This window comes from Nanorana parkeri, unplaced genomic scaffold (genome assembly GCF_000935625.1).
Source record: "Nanorana parkeri isolate BGI_ZX_2015 unplaced genomic scaffold, ASM93562v1 scaffold481, whole genome shotgun sequence".
Taxonomy (NCBI): domain Eukaryota; kingdom Metazoa; phylum Chordata; class Amphibia; order Anura; family Dicroglossidae; genus Nanorana; species Nanorana parkeri.
Window position 1 is genome coordinate 668,213 of NW_017306749.1, and position 12,417 is coordinate 680,629.

General features: G+C 41.7%; 1 protein-coding gene across 3 annotated transcripts in view; it reads left to right on the forward strand.

Annotated features, from left to right (window-relative positions):
- LOC108790560 (rho-related GTP-binding protein RhoC) overlaps nt 1-12,417 on the forward strand; it is a 62,405-nt gene that overhangs the window by 20,679 nt on the left and 29,309 nt on the right. The window contains exon 1 of one of the 3 annotated variants that reach the window (XM_018560849.1): nt 5,785-5,815. The exons of the other annotated variants lie outside the window; for them this stretch is intronic. Within the exon in view, the coding sequence (XP_018416351.1) occupies nt 5,791-5,815 (25 nt within the window). The 5' untranslated portion in view covers nt 5,785-5,790. Of the gene's footprint in view, nt 1-5,784; nt 5,816-12,417 lie in introns of those variants that run through there. 3 annotated transcript variants of the gene reach the window in all.

The following is a 12,417-nucleotide window of genomic DNA, read 5'->3' on the forward strand; positions in this document are numbered from 1 at the left end:
GTGTGTGTGTGTGTGTGTGTGTGTGTGTGTGTGTGTGTGTGTTCGTGATCTCTCCCACCAAGTTTACCGGACATTCATCTCCACGTGCAATAGTAAAATAGCTTATCTTGTGTTCATAGACTGGTTTTTCTAGTTGTGTGTTAACATGGCTATTTCTGTTTATGGTATATGTCTAGTTAACTCTTCTTTTTTTTTTTACTCTTTCTGTACAGGGAAGTCATACAAAAAAAACCCAACTGGTTTACTTATGTTAATCTGCATTTGGCATACAAACGAAAAAAATAAATAAAGTAGAACTTCTATCTGACCACAGGTCTGCTTTATTTATTTTCTTGTTTAATGCATGCTTAATGATATGGAAGTGTAAAAGCTTCCGGTATTCATAACCTCTGAAAAAGGTAACTGAACTCCCCGCCACCACACCCCGGAAGGGTTTATGTGGCTGTACGAGGCACCTGGGGCTCTTTGGTGGCTAGAATATCCCGGCATTTGGTTTAGGTGTGGGCATCCGTGTGCAAGAGCCCTGCTGCAATGTGACTTGCTACCAGGTCACAATGTATGCTTGACGGAACAGGAAGCTAGCTGCTTTGTTGGATTATATACTTTCTACCTGTTGTACATTTATTTAACTTTCAGATTGGTAGAGCTTGCACTGTTCACAGGTGACCTCTTGCTCTTGTGTCTACATTTCCCATGATCCCTCATGCCTAGCCCTGCTCTCATAGAGCTTCAGCTGGTTCCTCCTCCCAAAACTTCATAGCCCCTGCCAGAGCTCACATGTCAGGCCTTGTTCACACCAAGCGCAGAGCAGATCAGTTGCAGACCGAATCAAAACTGCGTCCAATGTATTCCAATGGTATTTTTTGCTCCAGTTCACATCGCAGCGTGCAGGTCCAGAGCAGGTGAAAAAACTGCAGCAGGCCCTGTTTTACCTGCTCTGGATCTGCAAACGCATCAAAAATGCATGCAAATGCCTGGAACGCACTGAAAGCCCATTTTAAACTTTAAACATTTTTTTTTTTTAGCCAAAAACACATCTAAAAGTCTAGCGTTCGTGTGCAGAAACCTGACTGGATCTGCTCTGCATTTGGTGTGAACAAGGCCTCAAAGTGGCTATGATGGGGTTGCATGGAGACCCTGCAGACTCCCTGTAGGTGGAAGTGATAGGGGCATATACAGTACCTTGCAAAAATATTAACCCCCCCATTATTCTCCTGTTTTTATTACATTACAACCTGAAATTAAAGTTGATTATTTTTGGTGGGGGGTTTGTACCATGTGGTGTACACAACAAATCTACCACTTTGTAGGTGCAGAATAAGGTTTGTGACGCAAACAATTAAGAAAAAACAGAAATTTTGAGTGTGCGTAAGTAATCTTTCTCTTTGCTATGAAATTGGTAGTTGTATGTTGTGTACAGTTGGTATGTTGTGTACATCACATGGTACAACCCCCCCCCAAAAAAAAATCCCTTTTAATTCCAGGATGTAATGCAATAAAACAGGAAACACACCAAGGGGGGGGGGGGGGAATAATTCTGCAAGGCAGTGTACGTGTTGTTGGAATGTTGTGCTGCATAGTTGAAGGCGACAGCAAACGTAAAAGAACATGAGGTACGGTGCTACATATACAATTTCTTTACGAGAGTTTAGTAACACTCTAATAAAACTAGCCTCTAGTATCCTTTCATTGTAATCCTATGCTGTTCTGGTCATAGTACTTGCTTCCATCACAATAGTCACACTTTATTTACACTCAAGCAGTCTATCGTAACATTGGACTATTTCCTGGCTTTCGTGCGTGGATCAAGTTCTTTTATGGAGCTGTGGGACATATGAATGTGTTGTTATGTTAACATACCGAGATTTAGCAGGGTGCCCTTGTTCTAAGCTGGTATGCCGTCTGAAGTTGTCTTGTGTCAGCCGCACCCATCCACAGTTCTGTGTTTTCCCAGCATGTTCACTTAGGGGTTGTCCTTAAAGGAAACTTGTATGTCGAGAAAAATAGGACTGACAGCCTCCTAGGCAGTCTTGTTTCCTACTGTCTCTAGTTTCTGTACTTTCCAGTGTGCAAACCTGCGTATAGCAGGTCAAGTTGGAATGTCCGATCTGTGAATTTGTTCCAGGTAAATAACTGTTAAAGTACTGAAAGCAGCAGGGTCTGCATAACAGCCAGGCAAATGGTATTTGCAATGGCAGCTCACATTTCTTGCAGAATAGGATTCCTGGGTAAAAGGGCTTCACATTACTACAAGACATGTTCTTACTGTCTGACCATTACAGCACTTTCCAGTTTTCCATGGAGTCGAGGAAAGCATGGGATTTATGTAATGTTTTACCAGGAAGATTCGGAGAGCTCCTTATTATTTGCCACATGCTATTTCTCAGTATTGAAAATCTAAGCTCTTGTTCTACCTTCTTTGGTCACCACAGCAGGAAGGTTCACAGGCCAAGAGAGGGTTACTATGGGTTTTCTTGATTTTGTTTTGAGGGCAGCACCATTCCTGAGTTGGGTTGTTTTGATGGCATTACACTGTTGAAATTTTGACCAAGTTATGCTAAATCTCCATTATATTGATGTGTGTAATATATGCTATAGGATTCATCTGACCTCATTTCCATTTTACTTGCATGCACAAGATTGACTCGTTTTATGCTGCAAGTTGCTGCTTGCCCGTATCTTGTGTACTTGTATATTTGCAGATTCCAAATGTGTGGTTCCTTTAAGAATAAGGCTAGACTCTGGTCTTCCAGCTCCTGCCTGTGCTTGTTCTGCATTTTTTTCACACTTTCATTCTTAACAGCTGTTCTCTTAAATTTCATAGGTTATGGGGGATTATTTTCTGGGGGCCCACAGGGGGAATCATAAAAGTGTATTGGGCCGCTGCCTGTATCTCTTTTATAGCAAAACTCAAAAAAAAACCTTTTGTATATGTTTTCAGATAGTGGTTGAGGGTTTGACCCTCACTGATTTTGTGTGGTGTTTTTTTTTTTTTCTTTTATACCAAGAAGCAAGATCCCTGTCTTATTTTATATTTTATGTTTATTGAATGATGGTTCTTAAATCTATATGCATTATATACAGGGTTATTCATAAAAGGGTGAAGAGTTTGGAGAAGGCTGGAGAAGTTAACAATCTAGGACAACATGGCTGTTTTGGAAAAAAAATCTCCAATAAGGTGGCCATACACTGTACAACCCTCGCAAGACTTTTGTCTTGCGAGGGTTGTAAAGTAATTTAAAAAAAAACGTACGATCTGCCCATCTTGGAAGCCCGCTGAGGGGCGGGCTTTCCGATGACTGCAATGCTTGAATGAGATGCAATTGACTGCAATGCGATGACTGCAACGGCCCGTTCGGCAGTTGTCGAACAAGCACGCCACTAACTTCTCGGCGGGTTTTCCAGCCTGCTTGTTCGACGGAAGACGTGCGATCGTACAGTAGAAACGGTCGCACGCCTTCCATACACTTTGCGATTATCGTACGATAATCGTACAGTCTATGGGCACCTTTTACATCTCACTTTCTAGTTCAGCTATGTTGTCCTAGATTACCCACTTCTCCTGCCGCCTTTAAACTCTTCACCCTTTTGTGAAAAACCCTGAGTCAGATGAATTCCTGGTCATGTACTTTGTAAACCCTGGAAAAGGGGTGTAGTAGTAGCAGCTGCTGTGTTGAGAAACATTTTTTTTTTTAAACTGGGCCTTGCCAGTTTACACAAAAAGTTGCAAAAGTATAAAATTGCCATTTTATTTTTTGCCAACTTTCTCTTGGAGCTTAAAGCCCCCCCAAAAACTACCTTTTGCAGTTGATTTGTACTAAAAGGGTTAAATGTTCATTAGGGGTTAGAACGAGGAGTGATGTTTGTCTTACTCGTTGCTCCAGCAGGCTTCCCCTGTGTGCACGCGACCGGTCCCCCAAAGCCTCCTCTTGGCACTCCTGGCTTTGGTTTATTTATTACACGTATTTATATAGCGCTGACAATTTACACAGCACTTTTATATAATTGCACATTCACATCAGTCCCTACCCTCAACGAGCTTAAAATCCAAGGTCCCTATTTCACATGTATACATACAAGGGCAATTTAGACGGGAGCCAATAAACCTTCCAGCATGTCTTTGGAGAGTGGGAGGAAACCAGACTACCTGGAGGAGACCCATGCAAGTACAGGGAGAATATGTAAAACTACTTGCAGATGGTGTCTATGCTGGGATTCCAACAGGAGACCCTTAGTGCTGCAAGGCAGGAGTGCTAACCACTGTGCTGCCGCATATATTTGCATGCATACAATGCTTAGCCAATAGTCTTGCATTGTACACGAGCATGCTGAGGGACTGCCCGGAGGATCTGAGAAAGTGGAAAGCGCCAGAGGGAGGGTTAAAAGATGCCTTTATTCAGATCTTAGACAATGCAAAATCCTAAGGCTCCCTTTTACACTTTGTAATTTGTTTATTTATTTTTTGGGCGGAGCAAGTACCTTTTTACAGCAGGTGCTTGGTCCCCATACCTAATTCTTCACCTAGGTGAGGATGACATTCATTCAGTCCTCTTCTCCATTACCTCAACCCCGGGGGCTGCAGGAACAGTCTGCTTGCACCCCCCTTGATCTGGTGTATTCGCAGTAAGGGGCAAGCTGTGGGTGATCAGGTTGTCACAGCCGACTCCTGATTCTAAGATGGGGGTGCGGAACCTAATGTGCTGTGAAGACTTCAGGTTCTCCACTTTTTTTTTTTTTTTCCATTTGTCTTTAAGGTAAGTAATACAGCTTCACCTCACTGTAGACTTAATGAGCATTTAACCCTTGCAGTACAGCTCACGATGTCGCCTTGGTCCAGCGCCATTTTCTCTTTTCGGACGGAACGCCATTGCATCATTCTGTCTATTTCCTGTGAGCCCGGTCTATTAGTGACTGATCTTATTTTGCTGTAGTTCTGCTTTAAGTCCATTCAGAAAAAATGTTTTCTGAAGAGCTATCCTTCAACTAAATAGCAGGACTAATAGATCGCTCCTGCCGTTTAAGAGATGGTAACGTGGATCTTTCAGCACAATCCACTCAAAGTTATGGAGGTTAATAAACCTTTTAACAAAGTTCACTTTTGTTCCTGCACATAGCTTTGTCACGGGTAAAAACGCTGCCCCATACATGTGTATTAAGAAACCTCTTACTCATCCTAAATTGAGAATTTAAAATGCATTTGAAAATTAACCACTAGACAAATTAATTTTTCAAGTCGGTGCCTTTTGACATGACGAGCTTTCCTAATCCTCCAGCCCAGTAGCCTGTCAGGAAATCTTATCCTGTAATAGAATGCAGTGACATTTTGTTGGAGGAGGCAGGATGAGAGGGCTGTGACTGGAATTTCCCTGTATATTGCACATGCAGGAAGTGTACACTCAGAATAGACATTCCGGTGACCCATCCATGAAACAGTTTTGTCTTTCTCCACTGGATATGAATCAGCCTTCATTTGTATACATAACACAATTGTCTGCATGAAGAAGGGGGAAAAAAAACCGTAAAATGCAAACAAATTGGTTTTCCCTTAATGGGCCTTGTGAAAAATACCAGGGACAGTTATTTGAAAATTATTAAAACATGTCTACCTTTTGTTAATTTTCTTACATACGGGAAGGGGTGGGGGATTGTTATTTGTTGACAGAAGAAACATAATTGTTTTATACTTCTAGTTCAGCTCACAGGAAGTGACAAGGACACTGCATTTCTGGCAAGATCAACTGGTATTTCTATACTTGCTGAAAATGTTCTTGGCTTGAAAAAAGAAAACTAATGCAGCCCCAACAGCCAAGGACTGGTAAGCCTCAATAAATTACATTTTCTGTTCTTTTGGTTGTTATTCTGTAAGGTCTAGTTCACACCAGTGGCTGTGTCTTACCGCTAGTGTGAACTTGCAATTAAACGGTGTTGATGCACCAATTACAACACATTGCACTGTTTACATTTGTTGTCCCAGCTGTATTGAAATGTCATAAAGTGATATATAATTATATTAGCAGAACTTTGGTTGGGTGCAATACATTGCGGTGCAAAAAAGTAGTGTAGCGCAGTGGTGGTGTGAACGGAATGCATGGGACTCAAAGCAATTTGACTTGTCTGTGCATTAGGGCCTAATGCATATGGTGTAAATAAGCCCTAAAGCCAATTTGGTGTTATGAAAAGTTTTAGTGTTTTTTTTTTTGCAACAGTCCTGATAAAATTCTAGCAACTTACAAGTTCCATGCTATAAATGACTAGGAAGTGACTGGCCAATCTTCCTCTTCCCCTTTTTTTTAATATACTTTAATCCAGTAATGATGCTTGTTTTTTTTTTTCTAACATCTCGTGTTGCATGCTATTCTGAAAACATAAAACAAGATAGATTTCCCAATAGGCAGTGTTACTGGGTGTGTCTGCATGCTCTGTTCTCACATTGCTGGAATAGTTGATGTAACTGGATAAAATTAGACTTAAAACCCAGTCTTTGGCTACAAGTGCCATGTAACTCTTCCTGTGTTTTTCTGACACTAGGTTGAGATTGAAGTATTTTACACATCTGCCCTATAATTCATTATTTTGATAACCTCTTTGGGCATCACATATTCTGGCTCTGTATCTCCGAAAGTATTGAGGCTGGTGACAGCCAGGCATCTAGCATGTTCTACAATGACTACCCTTGTATTTCTCTCATGACATTTTACCTTTTTGAAGGGTAAGTGAACTTGCTTATTGGAAAGCCCAGCATGCCTTTCCAGCACAGTGTCATAAATGCACCCTGTAATGTTAATTTGCCAACTAAATATTTTATACAAATAAAAAAAAACTTCAGTTTTATAAATTTGTAAACTGAAAAAAAACAAAAATTCCTTTAAAAAAAAAAAAAAAAAAATCTTTTTACAGGAATCGAACAGGTACATCTCAGCACTGCCAAATAACTGAGTTAGAAAAGCCTAGATGATTAGACTTTGTGTAGGAATGGGGTATGTGTGTCTATGTATATATGACTGTGTGTATAGTAAATTTATATAAATAATAATAAAAACATGCATATTACACACACACCTCATAATTAATCTGGTTACTAAATATATTTCATGCAAATTTCTAGACAGGGCAGTTTTCTTGATAACTTCTCAGGCTATAAAAGTGTGACCTTTGTACAGTATTTAACAGTAAGATGAATGACACCTGTCCCTGAAATATGCCTCTGCTGTTATATTACTGGGGAAGTGTTCAATGGTGGTGGTCCTGCAAAGGAATGCATTCATCCTGATAAAAAGGGGGGGAAGGGGAAGCAGCTTGGTTCTGGTTAGAAGAATACAACTTTGTAGAGATAACAAAGACTGAATTAAACTCCTCCTGTCCGTCTTGGTGATTTAGGAAAATTGGAGCAAACAAAGTTGTAGCAAAAATACAGCTTTGCTGTTGACCTGTTGGGTTTAAAGTGGGCCTCCTAAGAAAGCCTCTGATTTGTATCCTATGCCTGCAACCCTGCTGGTTACTGTTCCATTTGCAGTTCCATTCAACCTGGACACCACATACGGCGCTTTTCTTCTGGTGCTGAAACTGACAGTTCAGGTACTCTACTGGCATCTTTCCCTCACCTCTAAAGCATGTGCTGGTCATCCCAATACCCAAAGAAACCCCTCACTGGACCCTACCAACCTCAACAATCTCAGACCAATCTTCTTACTCCCATTCACCTCCACTCCTAGAATGCCTTGTCTACAGCTACCTGAGCCGCCACCTCACTGATGACCACCTTCTCGACCCCTTACAGTCTGGCTTTCACCCCCTACACTCCACTAAAACTGCCCTCCTAAAACTCACTAATGACTTACTAACAGCTAAAAACAATGGCCACTACTCCTTACTCTTGCTAGTAGACCTTTCTGCTGCTTTTGACCTGCTTTTGTCTTAAAAAACGCCTCACTTGGCCTACCTACAAGACTCTGCTCTCTCATGTTTCTCCTCCTACCTATCTAAGCACTCTTTTATATGCACAGAACACATGCAAGAGCTCTGTGATTGTTAAAGAAAGCTATCCTGAAAAAAAACATTACTGCCATTACTGTCCTCTGCTTCAGAAAATGCTAGTGTGCCGGCTGTTATGCTAACCCTCTGAGTTCAATTCAGCTGAGCCACTGACATTGCACATATGTGCAAAAAAAAAAGCTCTTCTTTTCCTCCTATGTGCCTGAACGGCATACTTGTCAATTTTTTCTTTCATGTCAGATTTATTTTAAGAACGTGTCTCCATGTCTAAAATGTGAAATGGCTCTTTTGGCCATTCCCATCAGGAGATGAGTGGACGCTGAGTCACATTCTTAAGCTCCCTTCCTTCTCTCATTTCAGTTCAAGCTTTCTCAATTTGTGTTCAATTTCAATCTTCAACTGATATGAGCGTGAAAAAATAAGTATTAAGGTGCCCATACACCTGCCGATTATCGTACCATAATTGGAAGGTGTGCGACCGTTTCTACTGTACGGTCGCATGTCTTTTTGTCTTCCGAGCACGCTGGAAAACCTGCCGAAAATCGTAATTTTCGGCGGGTTATGGGCATGCTCGGAAGACGAATGCCGAACGGGCCAGTATGCGCAAGCGTACACTGCACGCTCAGCATTTGGATCATCGCAAGCTCTCCCCTCAGCGGGAAGGGCTTGCGATGATCGCTAGTACGATCTGCCTGTCCAAGATAGGCAGATCGTACGAGATTTTTATTATCTTACAACCATCGCACAACGAAGTCCCGCGATGGTGGTAAGGTGTATGGCCAGCTTTACGAATATTAAATTTAAAAAAAATGTTTATTCTGCATGCAGCTGTCTGATTGGGTGGTCATGCTAGATTGTATGACCTAATCAAACAATAGGGGCTCCTTCACACCAGCAGCTGTATTGGCAAGCAACTAATGTTGATGCGATAAAAGAGTGCATCACACTGTGCCTTTTCTTCCCAAACTTTATTTAGTTCTATTGCAGCACATTGTGATGCGGTGTACTGCTTTTTGACACGCAGTCAAAGTACTGTGTATAATACCTTTTTCAGCTCTGTGGTGGTGTGAACAAACTTTTTTGTAAACAAGGCAACTTTGTCTTTTCTATGCATTAGGACAGTACTGGACAAGGCTGCTTAAAGGAGAACTATGGGGTCAGGGCTTTTCCCCATAGTTCTCCTTAGTGTAACGGGAGAACACAAACTAGCGTCCTCCCGTCACCCTAAGCTCAGTCTTGCGGTATACTGAGACGCCGCAGCCGATCCCGACATCGATGTCGAGATCCGCCCAGCTGCGTGAGTGACAGCTGGCTCTGCCTATCTAAAGGCAGAGCCAGCTGTACCCGCCCCCTCCCACCTCAGTTCCGCCAGTCAGCGCTGGCGGATCGGAGCGGGGAATCCATCCACTTCCCTGTCACGGCAGAGAGCTGTGACAGGATCGAGAAGTGAGCGAACACCGGCATGTGTTTGCTCACCTCCCGCTCTACTGAGCCGACCTTTCACAGTCTCATTGTCACAGGTGGGCTCGAACTATGAGGTGAGTGAAAAGCACTCACCTCATCTTTCTCCTTTAACACATCTGGTGTGAATGAGCCATCAGTGAAGAGAACAAGTTTAATAGTTTCCGAGTATGGCTAGGAACTTGTACAGAGATACATAGTGGTATCTGTTGCTATTGCTACCCATTACACCACATTGTTTTGTTCCACACTACATTCCTTCGTAAAATACACGCCGTGGCTTGGAGCCAGTGGTGACCCATGCAGTGTTCTCCTCATGACGCACTCCATTCATGAATCTGAATAGGGCTTCAGAGTCCCAAACCAAGTGAAGCAGAAGTAACATTAGTAAAGCATGCCATAATTTATAGTGAGAACACTCCTGTAATAATGCCAGTCTGCTTTATAAACTACCTGCAGTGGCAACCTCCTTTTCATGGTAGAACATTCCACAAACGGCGTGGGGTGTGCAGGGCAGTTGAAAAAATTGGGGGGGGATTTGATTTTCCTGCATGAAGTTGGGCATTTGATAGTTACTGTGGGCTATTACCTGTATTGGTACATTAGTAGGGTATATTAAGACAACAAGGTTACAAAATTCAACAATTTGTGGATCAGGGAAACGTTTCAGATGTCTGTCTCGGGCTAAAGATTGCTGTTCTGCCAGCTGACAGTGCTGAGTGGCTGAAGAGAATAAACATTTCCTTTGTGAGAATGACACCACACCTTTTTTGTTTTTCATAGTCTAGTTACCTGTTCGATCTGGTATTTTTCCACTTCCTTTTAACAGGGTGACAACATTGTTCTGCAATGGAATCACGCAGCAGTGTTTTCACCTTCTGGACACGCTAGTCTTAGATAAACATGTTTGAATACCCCACCCTTTAGATTGTAAGCCCTCATGGGCAGGGTCCTCCTTACCATCTTGTCTTGAATTGTTTTGTAATTGTAATGTGTTCCTTTATATTGTAAAGTGCTGCGCAAACTGTTGGCGCTCTATCAGTCCTGTATAATAATAATGGACGTTAATGTTAACCTGTGTCCAGACTATGCACATGAAAGTATTTTCATATTCTGAACAAGCAATAAAAGCGAAGTTCGACAATGCTCAGGACAAGGAATCCTATGGTCCCTGTTCACACCTGGGCATTTTGTCGCAAGCAGAAAAAAATCCGGTAACTGGAAAAAGCACATGAGCTACTTTTTTTTTTTTAGCAGATTACAGCACTTCTTGGTTCCATAGCTTTCAATAGGAAACACCTAGAAATATATGTGTTTTCAAGCATTTTTCTGAATTTTGTGTTTTGTCTCACGAAGTTTCCCCATTGAAGTCTATGGGACCAAACAGTGCTGTAATCTGGCAAAAAGTAGCTTGTGTACTTTTTCCAGTGACAGAATGCTCAGGTGTGAGCAGGGGCCATATAAATGAATGGTATTTCTGGTCTTGAGCGTTTTGCTTAGCTTTGAGCAACAAAATGCGTAGGTGTGTATGGGAACTATGGGTGGCACAAGTGTTTGTATATTGAGAGAGAGAGAGAGAGAATAGTTGTGATTTAGATAATTCCAAAAAAACCTGAGACAATAAATAATTGTAAAACCTTTTTAAATAACAAGTACAAAACAGGGATTCTAGAAAACACAAATACTAGAAAAGTGAAAAAGGCTGTCTTTCATGAGACATTGCCCTTTTTTCTTGATATGGGATGCAGTGAGGTATTGGTCTGATGTAGGAGTGATGCAGAGACTATTGAGACCTAGGCCTGCTATGCTCCAGTGGAGCTTGTTAAAGGTTGCTATGGAAACTTGTCTTTGTTTACACTGATGGTCTGATAAAGATTAAGTAAAAGGCTGTAAAGCCTATTCATATCCAGCAAATTCCTGGAGGAATCTTACATTGGTTGTGTGTGTTCCTGGTTTTTTTAATCTGCAGAGATTCATCACTTATGTGGCACGGTTTTTCCAAACATTCTGAATCCTCTGTGACCCTATACTGGGTGCGAAAACGGAGGTTTTATATAATTTTTTCCCTTCCCTTGGCCTTTTAAGGCTTTCTTTTTAAAAATATCTAATGTGGTTCTTTTATACTTGGCATCTATGGCCGTTCAATTGTTCTGCTGCAAAATGTAAATCCATGCAATAACATACTGAGAGTTTTTTCAAGTGTATTTCTGCTTTTGAAGCCAAATTGGGATAATGCCTATTTTTATATTTCTTACATGTTCCCATTAACATTTATCAAAACCGAAACAGGCAGAATCTGAAGCAGTTACCCACTGCAAACCAATCGGCTGCCCTCTTTCAGTTTGTTCAGTTAAGCTTTAAAAATAAGAGAAGCTGATTGGTTGACATGGGCAACTGCTTCAGATTCTGTCTGCTCCTGTCTTGGTAAATTCAACCTATTGCATGTTAATGAGCAAAAATTGTCTTGGGGGCATGACTCGCTCACAAACATTCGAATAGTCTGTAGTTAGGCCAAAGGCCTCCTGCAAAAAAGGTAAATGTTTTTGGAAAAAAAAATATTTTTATTTTATGGGAACACAACAACCATCTAGTGAGATTTTCTAAAATTTGTAAATGTGGAGTGGATATTTGTAACATAAACATGTGCTGAACATGTGGTTGTTGATGTGTGATGATGAGCACAGTGCTGATGCGCTGTAGAGCTGCAACAATAAGTCGACTAAGTCGATTATAATTGATAATGGAAAACTTCAATCTTTTCCATCATCGTTGAGTTAAATTTCGATTAGTTTGGCCTGCCGCACGCGTCTCCTCGCCGCACAACACGGCTCCTCGCCGCACAACACGGCTCCTCCCCGCACAACACGATTCCTCCCCGCCATACGGACTCGCCACACGCGCTTCTCCTCCCTGCACGCCACATTTCTCCGCCTCACAGACTTACTGCTGCCAATCCCTGAACTG